Below are 12,855 nucleotides of genomic sequence, written 5' to 3'. Positions count from 1 at the left end.
TAATAAGCAGAAGTGATTCATCTCGCGTGTGCAAAAAAGAATCACTTAAAAAAGATACAAAATCAGTTCATTGGTGTCACAATACCAGACACCGAGATTACTAAACCAAAACAAAGAAGATTACATGTAAACACTCATACAAGACATAGGGTGTTGCCACCAGTCATGGTAACTGAAAGCAAACAAATGCAATATAGCTTTAAGCCACTGGAATGAGAGTAATTTCACTTTGTCAGATATCATGCTAATTGATGTAGCCTTCTGATTAAAAATGTGGTTGTTCCTCTCATTCCAAATGGTCCGCACACAAGCCAGCCAAATTAACTGTAAAAAAGAATGTGAAAAATGCGGTAAACCCGCCATATGTCCAAACTGAAGATAATAGTCTCTACACCCCACCGGTGCCACGTATGATAGACCAAGCCAAAGTAACACATGTGTCCACACTCGACTAAAAAAACACAGCCAAGTAGAAGGTGTTCGACATTCTCAAGTGAGCCGCACCCTCCCACACAGGCTACGTTGTCCGAGTGCAATACCTGTCGACGTAACAAGTTATCTTTCGTAGGTAATCTATTTCGAAAAAGTCTCCAAGCAAACAGAGACACTTTAAGTGGAACATATTTGTGCCACACATCAGCCACCAAACCTCTTTCAGGAGACTCGTCCACCGTCGTGAGAAATTGATAAGTTCCCTTCACGGAGTAGCCATGAGCGGGATCAAGAAGCCACCTCCACCTGTCATGAATATGATTCTGCAAAACAACATTATGCAAAAGGGTAGAACATTCTGTGACACTCTCCTCCTCCCAAGCATGCAGGAGTCTACACCAGCCCCACGCCTCACCCCCATCCTCTCTCCCACGCCGCTCCATATCCTCCACCGTCGCCCACCTGTTGTCAGCCAACTCAAAAAGGCGGAGGAAGTGAATCCGTAGGGGAACTCCACCCACCCAGTTGTCAGTCCAAAAATAGGTGTCTCTGCCTCCACCAACTACCCTACGTAAGTTATCATCAAACCAACTCCCCACTCCCAAACCGACACCATTGCGGATACCACACATCATCCGCCACCACGAAGAACTCTCTCTACTACCCTCCTTCAACCTCCCTCCCTCCTCCCCGTACCTAGCCTTTAAGACTCGATACCATAATCTATCATTCTCTCCTAGCATCCGCCACCACCACTTTCCTAATAATAAAATATTAAATTCACATAACCTCCGCACCCCCAAACCTCCTTCCTCCTTTGGTAAACAAACAGAATTCCAAGCTACCTATGAAATTTTCCTAGATTCCTCACAACCATGTATGATTAATTGCTCATAGTTGAACACAACAATTTATGTACCTTATCCTACATGGTAGAGGGAGCACACGTATAAGTGATTGACAATTGTATAAGATATCACAATAAAAATTCATTCGATCTTTTTATTTTGAAAGAAATTTCACCATCTCGTAGTTTAATAATATATATGTAAGCAGGGTTTAATAACCGGACCTTCCACATAGCTCAAGTAAAATTTTCATACGTGATAGTTCAAATAATTGTAGCGAACACCAATTTTTTCTATCTTATTGAATAGTATCATTTTAAAATACTTTTCAGTTAATTGATATATTTTCTAAATTTCTAATTTTCTATTTAAACACGTTAAAAGTAGATCCTTCATTGCGAGATTCTGATATCCAATTAGGATGGCATTTCAAAAATCTCACTAATCATCTACGACACTCATCTAATCTATCTAATATAATATTATTAAAAGAAAAATACAAGGTTGGTGGATCAAACCATACCCAACAAAACAAGAAAGCTTAATTTTTTTTATAGGCACAAGAAAGCTTAAGTAAAACCAAAGTTTGGAAATCCAAATTTATCTTTAAAAACCTTATTCTTAATGAAGTTAGGAGAATTAGACCATTAAACAATATTTTGAAAAACATGACTATGAAGGTATTAATATCTGCTAAAGGTATTAATACCTTCATGATATACTTATCAACAATTGAAAACTTGGCAGACAAGCAAGTAAGAATTGTCCAATTGCCATGGTCATCAAATCAACAAGTGAGTTTCCCAACTAATTATCATTGAGATGATACCTATGTCTGCTGCCAAGAAAAAGTTAAAGCTTGCTACATGGAAAGATAATTCTAGGAAGCTACCACTGAGACCCTATAGGTATCATCTCAATGATAATTTTGAATTGAAAATTGACCAATACAACGGGTCTGAAGTTTTCCATTCTATCAACATTAAGGGTGTGTTTGGATGCATTGAAAGATAAAGGAAAGAATGGACAGGGAAAGAAAGTGAGTGGACACAGCTGTTCTCCACCCTTTGGTAGCACCTCAAAGTGAAGAGGAAATAAAGTTTTGAGGTGGGACCCACGCTCAAAAACTTTCTGCACATCCAAGGACACGGAAAGATGGAAAAGGCACCAACTTCATGCGAAAATGTCTAAAATAGCCCTGATGAAATATATTATTTGCATTGTGCCATTATTAATTTAGGCATTAACGTGGTGCATAATACAAACATACTAGGCAAGTTATGATTTTAACACATTAACATATACTTTACAAATTTCTTCTCCCACTGTTAAAAAAAATTATTAAATTGTTATATCTAAATTAAAATATATCTAAATGTGTAGGTAGAATATTTAATTTAAAATGAGAAATATAACCAAAACTTTAAAAGGATGTAATTGTCTTTTTACAAATATACACATCATTCTTTCCTTCCACTTTCTATTCACCTTCTCTTATACCAAACAACTAAAAAGATCTTCTCCCTTTCTACTATCATTCTTTCCTTAAACTTTCATTCCTTTCATTTTCTTTCCTTAAACTTTCTTCTGCAAACCAAACATACCCTAAGAGATTCTGGAATGAATTTGGATGTGTTTGTTTTATCTTTAAAAAAATAGATTTTGTGTTAAAAGAATCTAGAGATTAATTTTTAGAGATTTTAAAAAATTTGACGTTATTTTTGTTTGCCTACTACCCATAAAAATCTATTTTTTTTTTAAATGAGTTGTAACATGTACATGTGTTACCTCATTGTTTTTGAAAAAAATAGATTTTAAGAAAAGCTAATCCTAATAGCTTTTTATTTTAGGGTCAAAATAAATATTTTTGATAAACTGATTTTTCTAAAAATCCTAAACAAACACTTAGAAATGAAAAATTGATTTTTTTTTTAAAAAAAATAGATTTATTTTGAAAAAAAATCCAAAACAAACGGGACCTTTATGTCATTTCTATGATAACATAAGTTTTAGCAAAAGATCTTTTCAAATAGAACATTGTCTAGACATTTTTAATATTTTTTTATTACAAATAGAAATTCAACATTTCAAAGGTATTATGGAATGCGAGGGCTGCTTAGAGTAACTCATTCATTTCTTAAAATTATTTGGTTTGCTTCTGTTTGGGTGTTATGGAAGGTGAGGAATAACTGTATCTTTCAAAATGCGGTCTATTCTTCTGCTTGTATGCTTGAGAAGGTGAAGCTCTATTCTTTTTTGTGGCTGAAAGCAAAACAGGCAACTTTTAATTACAGTTATCATAACTGGTGGAAACATCCAATCCCTTGCATGGGTGCCCACTTGTAATTTTCTTTTGTCTGTTTTGTTTGGTGCCTTTTTTTGTTAGCACCTTATCTGTGTAAATACTCTTGGGTGGTTCTCCCTTTGCACACCTTGTGCGGGGTGATCCACTATTGTTTATAATATATCATTTTAGTTTGTTAAAAAAAACATTTCAAAGGTATTAATATTTATGTACAAAAATAATTCCAAAATTTGTCCCCATTGGATCATCAATTTGCAAATCCCAAATACTAACTAGATTTTTAAAATAATCTCAACTAAACACTCCATCTATTCACTCTTCACAGTAAACCTGAAGAAATACTAAATAAAATGGTTGAAGTAATTACAATTTGCAATTACAAGAACAACAGGAAACTAAAACAAATAAGAACTATAAATATAAGGGTTAATTATGTTTTTGGTCCTTACAAAATTGCGACCTTGTAAGTTTAGTCCTTACTTAATTTTAATAGCATTTTTAATCCCTACAAAAAAAAATTTACTTATAATTTTAGTCCCTGCTAAAATAAATTTTGTTTAATTATCCTTAAACTCTTAAATTTTTTAACGATTCTTTTTATACAAGTTTAGAACACTATGAAAGGTTCATTTACTAAAATCTATAATTTTTTAACATGAAATAAATTAAATATGAATTTTTGAAAACGACAAAAGTTTAAGATATAAATAACAAAAATATGGATGTAGAAATCAAATTTTTGCGATATTTTTTTTCGGAGGACCTTTTAATAACGTTCTTAACACGCCTGTAAAAAATTGTTGAAAAACTTAAGAGTTTAAGAATAAATTAAACAAATTTGGATTGAGTAAGGACTAATATTGAGTGCAGAAATTTTTTGTAGGGATTAAAAATGCTATTAAAATTAAGTAAGGACTAAACTTACAAGGTCGCAATTTTGTAGGGACCAAAAACATAATTAACCCTAAATATAAAAGACTAATATCTTTATTGCTTTCGACTCACAAGACTCTTTTAAACTATAACATAAAAACAACTCATTAATGTCTCTTAAAAATCTTATTAAGCAAAATTATAACTGAAACGCTAAGGCAATCTCTACAGCATGCAAATACTTGTGGAAAGTAAGTGTTTCCCAATGCCACTCCAACAACAAGTCCACTGCCATATCCAATTGAAACTACTGTCCAGTATAATTCAAAGAACGATGATCCTGAGTCGTCATCATCATCATCAAAAGTAGAAGGCCCTGCAGGATCTATACACTTCTTTAACAACGGATCACCACACAAACCTTGATTACCCTCAAATGAATCACTTTGGAATGTAGAAAATTGCCTATTTTGTGGTATAGGACCTGTGAGATTGTTAAAGGACACATTCAAGAACTCCAAAAAGGTGATTTCAGCCAACTGTTGGGGAATTTTTCCTGAAAGACTGTTGAGAGAAAGATCTAGTGCTTCAAGGTTTGAAAGATTCCCTAATGAAGATGGAATGCTGCCAATAAGCATATTATTTGACAAGTTAAGCAAAACAAGACCCTTCAACTCGCCTATGACTTGTGGTATTTCTCCATTGATTTTGTTGCTTGAAAGATCAATGGCTATCAAGCTGTAAAACTCTCGAAGCTTCTCATAAACCCTGACCAACCCTTTGTTTGACATTGTGAACGAATAAAACTTATCTGCTGATGTAAGATATAGTCCTGCATTGTTCGATCTCCAGTTAGACATGTACTGCTCTAATTGACTTATGTTGGTAGTTTTCATTGTTTTCAATCTTTGGATTATTTCTGATGGAAAACTTCCAGAGAAATCATTGTGAGAAAGGTCAATGATGTGGAGCTTGGGAAACGTGCATGTCATGTTGCTAGTGCACGTAATGTCTCTTGAAATTGATTGTTACTTAAAGACAATACCTTCAACTCGGGTATTGTCTTTAAAGGTGAGACTAGCATTCGATCTTTTTATGTGTATGATTCTAACGATTAGATCTAACATCTTAAATTTCATTAACTAGCATCATTAATCTTCCTACATTAGTCATAAACTTCATCATACATCATCAAAAATACAATCATAAACATCATCATATATCTTCATAAATATAATCATAAAGACATCATCTTATAGCATCATAAGTACAAATATAAACGTCATCATATATCATCATAAATATATTCATAAAAGCATCATCACATATCATCAAATACTAATCGCAAACAATCATCACATATCATCAAATAATAAACATAACATCGTTACATATCATCAATTAATAATCATAATATCGTCACATATCATCATCTAATAGACATAGACATCATATCATAAATCATATAGCATCATATCATAAATCATATAGCATCAACATAACATCATCATCATAAACCACTTCATAATCAATCATCATAAACAACTTCATAACCATTCATCATAAACAACTTCATAATCATTTATCATAAACAACTTCATAATCATTTATCTATAGTCACTTTGTTAAAACATCACAACTTAACATCTTGACTCGACAATGCATCTAAACTCGACTATGCAACTCTTAACGTCTTAAACCAACTCGAACCATCATGAAATGCAAATGCATGTGGTACCATTTTAGGGCATAAGCCCTCATCGTCGTTGAACATAAATATACTCCTAGGGCATAAGCCCTCATCGTCGTGGGTTGAGCAAAAGCTCCTAGGGCATAAGCCCTCATCGTCGTGGGTTGAACAAAAGCTCCAGGGCATGAGCCCTCATCTATAAATGAGTATGCATGGACTCAACATCTTACGACTTAGAAACTTCATGAACATCTATGACATCTTAACAACTTGACGACTTCATAACGACTCGACGACTTAACAACTTCATATCATCTTGACGTCTTAACATCTTAACATCTTAAAACATCATATATAATTCACATTAATACTCATATAACAATATCACATTGATAATATTAACAACAACATGACAACACACAATTAATTCATCATATATCATCGTATTCAAGTATCAACAATTCATCATGCATCTTTGTAAGAACATAAATAATCATTCACAACATATTTTCATGTCAAACCAAGGTTACTGGAAAGATATCACAATTATCAACAACTTTCATGTTTACAACAAAGACAATTCAAAACAGAAACATATGAACAAAACGCAAAAACATGAAACAGAGAATGCTGTCACCGTACAATTTCGCTAAGACCTCCTTGGAGTATTTTCATCATAACTCAAAAACTAAAAATCATATTCACGTCAAACCAAAACCACTGGAAAGCTAACAAAATTATCTAAAACTTTCATGTTTACGCCTAAGACCAATTATGTACCGATCAATACCAGTTTTCATTTTAAATTCAGAAAAGTTGTGCTGAAAGTCCATAAAATTTCACTGTGACCTACGTGCAGTAATTTGACCATAATTCAAGTTTTATAAATCCTTTTGAAGTCAAACCAACGGCATTAGAAAGCTAACATCCATACCTACAACTTTCGTGTTTACACCTAAAGCCAATTCAAAACTGAAATGTGTGAAAAAGATGCAAGAACATGAAACAGAGAATGCTGTCAGAGATAGCTCTCGGGAAAACTCCATTTTTCATCCCAAAATCCCAATTTTGAATCCCCTAAGCCCAAATTTGGTCCCAAAGTTTGTTTAAACGTCTCTAAATATGAAAAACACCCAAATCCATATAAAACTTGAACTAAAACACCCTTTCAACAAAAATCACCATTTGACCCATTTTTCATGAAAACCTTCAAGAACAACATAAATTCACTTCAAGTTCTATGATTATGATTACTCATGGATTATCTAAGGTCTGTACATAATTTCTACATCAATCTAACAACTTCTCATCATCTAATCATTAATTCTCTCTCAGAACCCTAATTCACAAATTCTCACAAACTAATCCTAGAACATGTTAATTGCAAATTCAGAATTACAGACTTAATATTACCGAATGATAGTCTCACCCTTACCTTAGAATTATCGATGCAACCTCTTCTCTCTTCTCTTTGTCTTCTCTTCTCTTCTCTTCTTTTCTCTCTAAACCTTGTTTTCTCCAATAACTGATCGTACGTTCTATGTCTTTCTAAACCTAACTTCTCTTATTTATAACCCCTCATCTAATTTCTCTTACACCTCAAAATTACTCTTTTCCTCATAATCTTATTTATTTCTAAATTAAATATATATCTCTCCCACTTAATAGTATTAATACACCAAATAACACATAATAGCATATTTCATCACAATATATATGTATATAATATTTTAACACCAAATAACAAATATACCTCTTCACTGAATAACAAATATATTTATACACCAGATAACATATATATTTCCACACAAAATAACAAATATATTTCTACACTAAATAACATATATATTTCTACACAAAATAACAAATATATTTCCACACTAAATAACATATATATTTCTACACAAAATAACAAATATATTTCTACACAAAATAACCCCACAACTTAATTTCTTTTTTCACTTCAATGCTTCCTTTATATTTATGAGAAATTATATTTGTCGAACCATTTTATGACAACTTTTATGACAATTTTCTTCTTCATGCACATATTATGTTTTTATTTTATCTCTCTAGTGGTTTGGTTTTCATGTCAATACCTACTTTTTCTTTATAAATATATAGCTGTCTTATAAGTTGTCACCAAATGGTTGTTCAAATAACAAATATCTATATTTACAGAGAATAAACACAATATGGATTATGATAAACGTCCACCATGACCTATCACATTAAAAATTAAAATATTTAGTTAAAAAAATCTCTTAAATAAAATCAATTTTTTCTAAAAAAAATTCCATTACAAAAAACTCGAATTTTTCAGAATAAGTTTCATTTAGACGAATTTAAATTTGTCAGAATTTAATGTTTTTCAAAAGAAAAAATGACTAAAAATTGAAATATATTCATTCAAATTTGTATAGTACACCAATAACACAAATTCAAAGTTGTTAAAATCCAATAAAACAATTTCGCACCAAAACATCATAATGCTTACAAAGTGAGGTAAGGGAAGTAAGTGTAAGGGGAATATAGTATATTTTTCAAGGTTCCCAAACCATTAAAAGGCTAGGGTTATTCGGCCCTAATAATGTTAGGCCCAAAATATGCTTAGACCTAATTTCTGTCTCGTTCCTATAAATTCCAACACTCTTCTTCAATGGCAGCCGAATCATTGTTTCATCCTTCTCTTTAAAACTGTTTGTTTTTCTTATCCATCTTCAATGCAAAATCCAACCATTTCTTACTCACTTGTTTGCTTTGTTTTTCCATTTTATTGTTCATATTGCTGCTTTGATTTTAAACAAATTTATGTTATCTTTAATTTTCACTTGTCATACTGTATTCTTGCCATTTAAAATTTGAATTAAACAGCAAACAAAAAAGGGTCATGTTAACCAGTGCCCCGGGGCACTGGTTAAGGAAGTCAAAAGTGGAAATTTTAAGTCCAAGAGAACACTTTTTAAGCTTTTAATGCAATGATAGCACAATTTTCAATGCAAGACACTACTATATTTAACTCCTTAACCAGTGCCCGGGGCACTGGTTAACATTTCCCAACAAAAAATTATAAGGTGGTTGGACATCACTTACAATTCATTGTTTGCTGTTTTCTGCAAGTTTTTGTCATTACAAAGAATGTTGTATTACCAATGAAAAGCAAGATAAACTTTTAGCTTTGTGTTGGTGTTATATGCACTAAACTGGAAAAAGGCTCTCTAATAGATTAGTGTTATCAGTGGCCTTATTATATGTGCATAAATGAATTTTTGGGTACCGCTTTGCAGATCTAACTTCTCATGTTTTGAGCTGCCAGTATAACCCATATATTAAGTACAAAGTTTGCTCTTTGATTCTCATATTGGTTGATTATGATCAAATTTAAGTTAGTATTATTTGGTACCTTTTATTTACCTTACTTTGATTTGTTTCAGTGCCTGTATATGGAATATGTTTTACTTGAGATGTATGGAGAGTTGAAACAACTCAATGTTATATGATTGTATCTTGCTTACAAGATTGGAAACATTTGTAAATGTAATTTGCAATTGTAGTCGGTGCTCTCATGGATTAGAGATAAATATTAACATAGTTAAATTTAAAATGCAGGGATTTTAAAATGAAAGATGTGTTTCCATTTAAAAGGAAAAAATACCTTTTATGTGACAATACACCTTGCATTTTAAGTCTCGTTTTTTAAAGGCTTAAATGCACTTTTCACCCCTTATGTTTCAAAAAGTTGCGATTTTGGTCCCCTATTAAAAAAAATGGATATTTAGACCCCCTAACTTTTGCCCCTCTTTTGAAAGTCTGATTTTGACCAAGTCAACGCATATGTGGCAGCTGACTTAGCTGAGTCAGATGCAACGTGTGTATTTATTTAATTAAAAATTGAAAACAAATCCACCTCATCATTTATTGAAATTATGCAATGCTTAAAAAAAATTAAACAATATTAAACTAAAAAAAACACAAAAAAAAAGTCTATGTCTTCTTCCTCCCCATCTCTTCACCGACTACTTCTTCGCCATCCAACATTCAACCTTGAAAATCCTTTTTCTCCATCAAAATCAACAATCACAAACATCTTTAAACATGAAAACCATATCCCAATCACTAGTTAACCATTCTCCCAACTCAGGAAACAACATAGAAAACAACACAGATAACAAAATGGATTGAGAAAGATGAAGAAGAAATTACAAGAGGAACAACAAGAAAGAAATTACAAGAAGCAGGAAAAATATTACAAGAAAGAAAGGGTGTTCCCTGTTAGCGAATGGGTGGAAGATGGATCAAAACCCTATCTTCCCTTTTACATAACAACCACTGGCACTTACCAAGAACGCGTTCTTCTTCTGCTTTGCTATCCACACCCCACTTTCTCTTGAACTGTTTCCTCACTGCCGCCACAATCCCTCTTGACCCTGATCCAATTCGTATTGACCCAAAAGATGATTCACATGTCAAAATCCCCATCAAAGCCTTCTTCCTCTTCAACAGATTTAAAACTTCTTCAAGTTTCCTGAATTTTTATGTTCTCTTTTATTGTCTTGTTCATTTCTCAAATGGGTTGTTCTTAGAATCTTGTTTCTATGTTGATGTTACTTGTTGTCAATTTTGTTACTGCTATGGATCGATTCGGTTAAGAGGGTGTGGTGATAGTTGGTCTGGATCGCAGGTTGTTTTTGTGTGTGTGTGTGTGTGTGTGGGGGGGGGGGGGGGGGGGGGGGGGGGGGGGGGGGGTTTACGGCTATGGATTCAAGGAAGAGGTGTTTTTTTTTTTTTGAACAAATTCAAGGAAGAGGTGTTGTGCAATGTTTGTTTCAATTTCTGGGTTACGGCTATGGATTCTATGTGTTTATTAATCTACCATTTTTTATTTAATTGTGTTTTTTTTAGGGATTTAATTCTGTTTTTTTATTTCTCTTATTAATTTTTTTTAAAATAATATTAATTATTATATTTGAGGTATTGATGAGGTGGATTTGTTTTCAATTTTTAATTAAATAAATACACGTGTGGCATCTGACTCAGCTAAGTCAGCTGCCACATATGCGTTGACTTAGTCAAAATCAGACTTTCAAAAGAGGGACAAAAGTTAGGGGGTCAAAATATCCATTTTTTTTAATAGGGGGCCAAAATCGCAACTTTTTGAAACATAGGGGGTGAAAAGTGCATTTAAGCCTTTTTTAAATGTTTAAATGGTGCATGTTATTGTTCATCTCACAATCCTTATCATTTATGTCTGTATAGCAAATTCAAGATTCCAGTTTGAAATTGGAGTTTAATAGCAATTGCTTCTCATGTTTTAGCTGCAAGTATAACCCATATGTTAACAACAAAGTTTTCTTTGATTCTCAGATTGGTTAATTCACTTAATTGATTAACAAATAAGGTTGTAAAATTATTTTGGTGTGCGCTGAATCTTTCTGCATAATCAGTTTACTTGCAAATTTTTATACAAAATATGACATAATGTCTGAACATAGTGTGTTCCTGTTTTGATTACATACATTTCGTATATCAGTTTTTGTTTTTGGTTGATGTCGATCCAATTCCACATGATTAATGACATGTATGAGACTATGATAAGCTTAAATAACAGGGCAACATAAATGATTCCTTTGGAAAATTGCCGATTGCACTGGACTTCGAATAAGATAGGAGAAGCTGATTTGAGTCCTCGTGTTATCGGCAAATTTTTCTTTGGGAAGTTTATGCTATTCTATTATTTTAGCTGGTCGTAGTAGTAGATCAATAATGAACCCATAAAAAAGATTTCATCGGATGGGAAAAGAATATGATATATAAGACATACCTACCTCAATATAGTACTCATCTATTGAAGTCTACTTCAAGAGTGCAATTTTTTTTTCTTTGGCAATCTGATGTTTTTTTACATGGTTTGGACATCAACAATTTCAAGTGAAAGGAATATGATGTTTTTACGTTGTTTGGACATCAATTGCTTGTTTACCTGTATCAAGTTTTGTAAAAAGGGTGAAGAGGAAACGATCGATTATACAAATGTGTAAACAATTTCAAGTGAAAGGAGCTTACAACTTTACAAGTTGTAAATTGACATATTCAGAAGTGATTTCTTTGGACTATTGCTATTGTACTAGACTTTGTTTGGGAAGTTTGGAGAGGAGGAGGGACTTTGGACAAAAAGGAAAAGGAAAGAGTAAATTGAAGGAATAAAATACATTGAGAGGGAACGGCTTTGAGAGTTAATTTTTTTTCTTCTTTTTTTGTATAAGAGAGTTAATTTTTTATTCATACTAAATTTTTTTTCTCATTTGGAGAAATTCAAAAATTGTATTAGAGGAGAGTTTGGGGACATATTAATCATAAGTATTCGTATATTATCATTCTATAAAAAATTGTTCTTTAAAAAAATATGAAAGATTTCTCCATTTTTCTACAAGACCAATTTCTTCATGCTTGCAAGGTTTTCCAATCCCCACCAATGGCCGGCCGCCACTATCGCCACCGCTACACTAATAAGATGAGATAGTTTGTCCATACAAATCTCAAACAAGGTGAGATTGGATCTCATTGCCTCAACCCCTTCTTAGTAGAAAAAAACTCTCATCTAACTCCATTCCATCTAATACTAGATTTAACCGACATCATTGAATGCATTATCACATTTCTCATCAGCAAAGGAACCTCCACTTGTTGGAGAGTCAAATTTATGTACA

At 32.6% G+C, this 12,855-nt stretch overlaps 1 protein-coding gene across 1 annotated transcript; it reads right to left on the bottom strand.

Annotated features, from left to right (window-relative positions):
* Nucleotides 1-4,422: 4,422 nt before the first annotated feature.
* Nucleotides 4,423-5,511, bottom strand: LOC146904157 (receptor-like protein 9DC3). The gene has a single exon (XM_085725936.1). It carries the CDS (start codon nt 5,448-5,450, stop codon nt 4,626-4,628), a length of 825 nt encoding a protein of 274 aa, XP_085582062.1. The 5' UTR covers nt 5,451-5,511; the 3' UTR covers nt 4,423-4,625.
* Nucleotides 5,512-12,855: the final 7,344 nt, after the last annotated feature.

This window comes from Medicago sativa, chromosome 7 (genome assembly GCF_051527215.1).
Source record: "Medicago sativa cultivar Bolivia chromosome 7, Bolivia_mono, whole genome shotgun sequence".
NCBI lineage: Eukaryota > Viridiplantae > Streptophyta > Magnoliopsida > Fabales > Fabaceae > Medicago > Medicago sativa.
Note: the sequence above shows the minus strand (reverse complement) of the source record. Positions and strands in the feature narration are given on the sequence as shown.

Bases quoted from the DNA above. Each gene is read 5' to 3' on its own strand.
- LOC146904157 (XM_085725936.1), bottom strand. From the start codon at position 5,450: ATGACATGCACGTTTCCCAAGCTCCACATCATTGACCTTTCTCACAAT.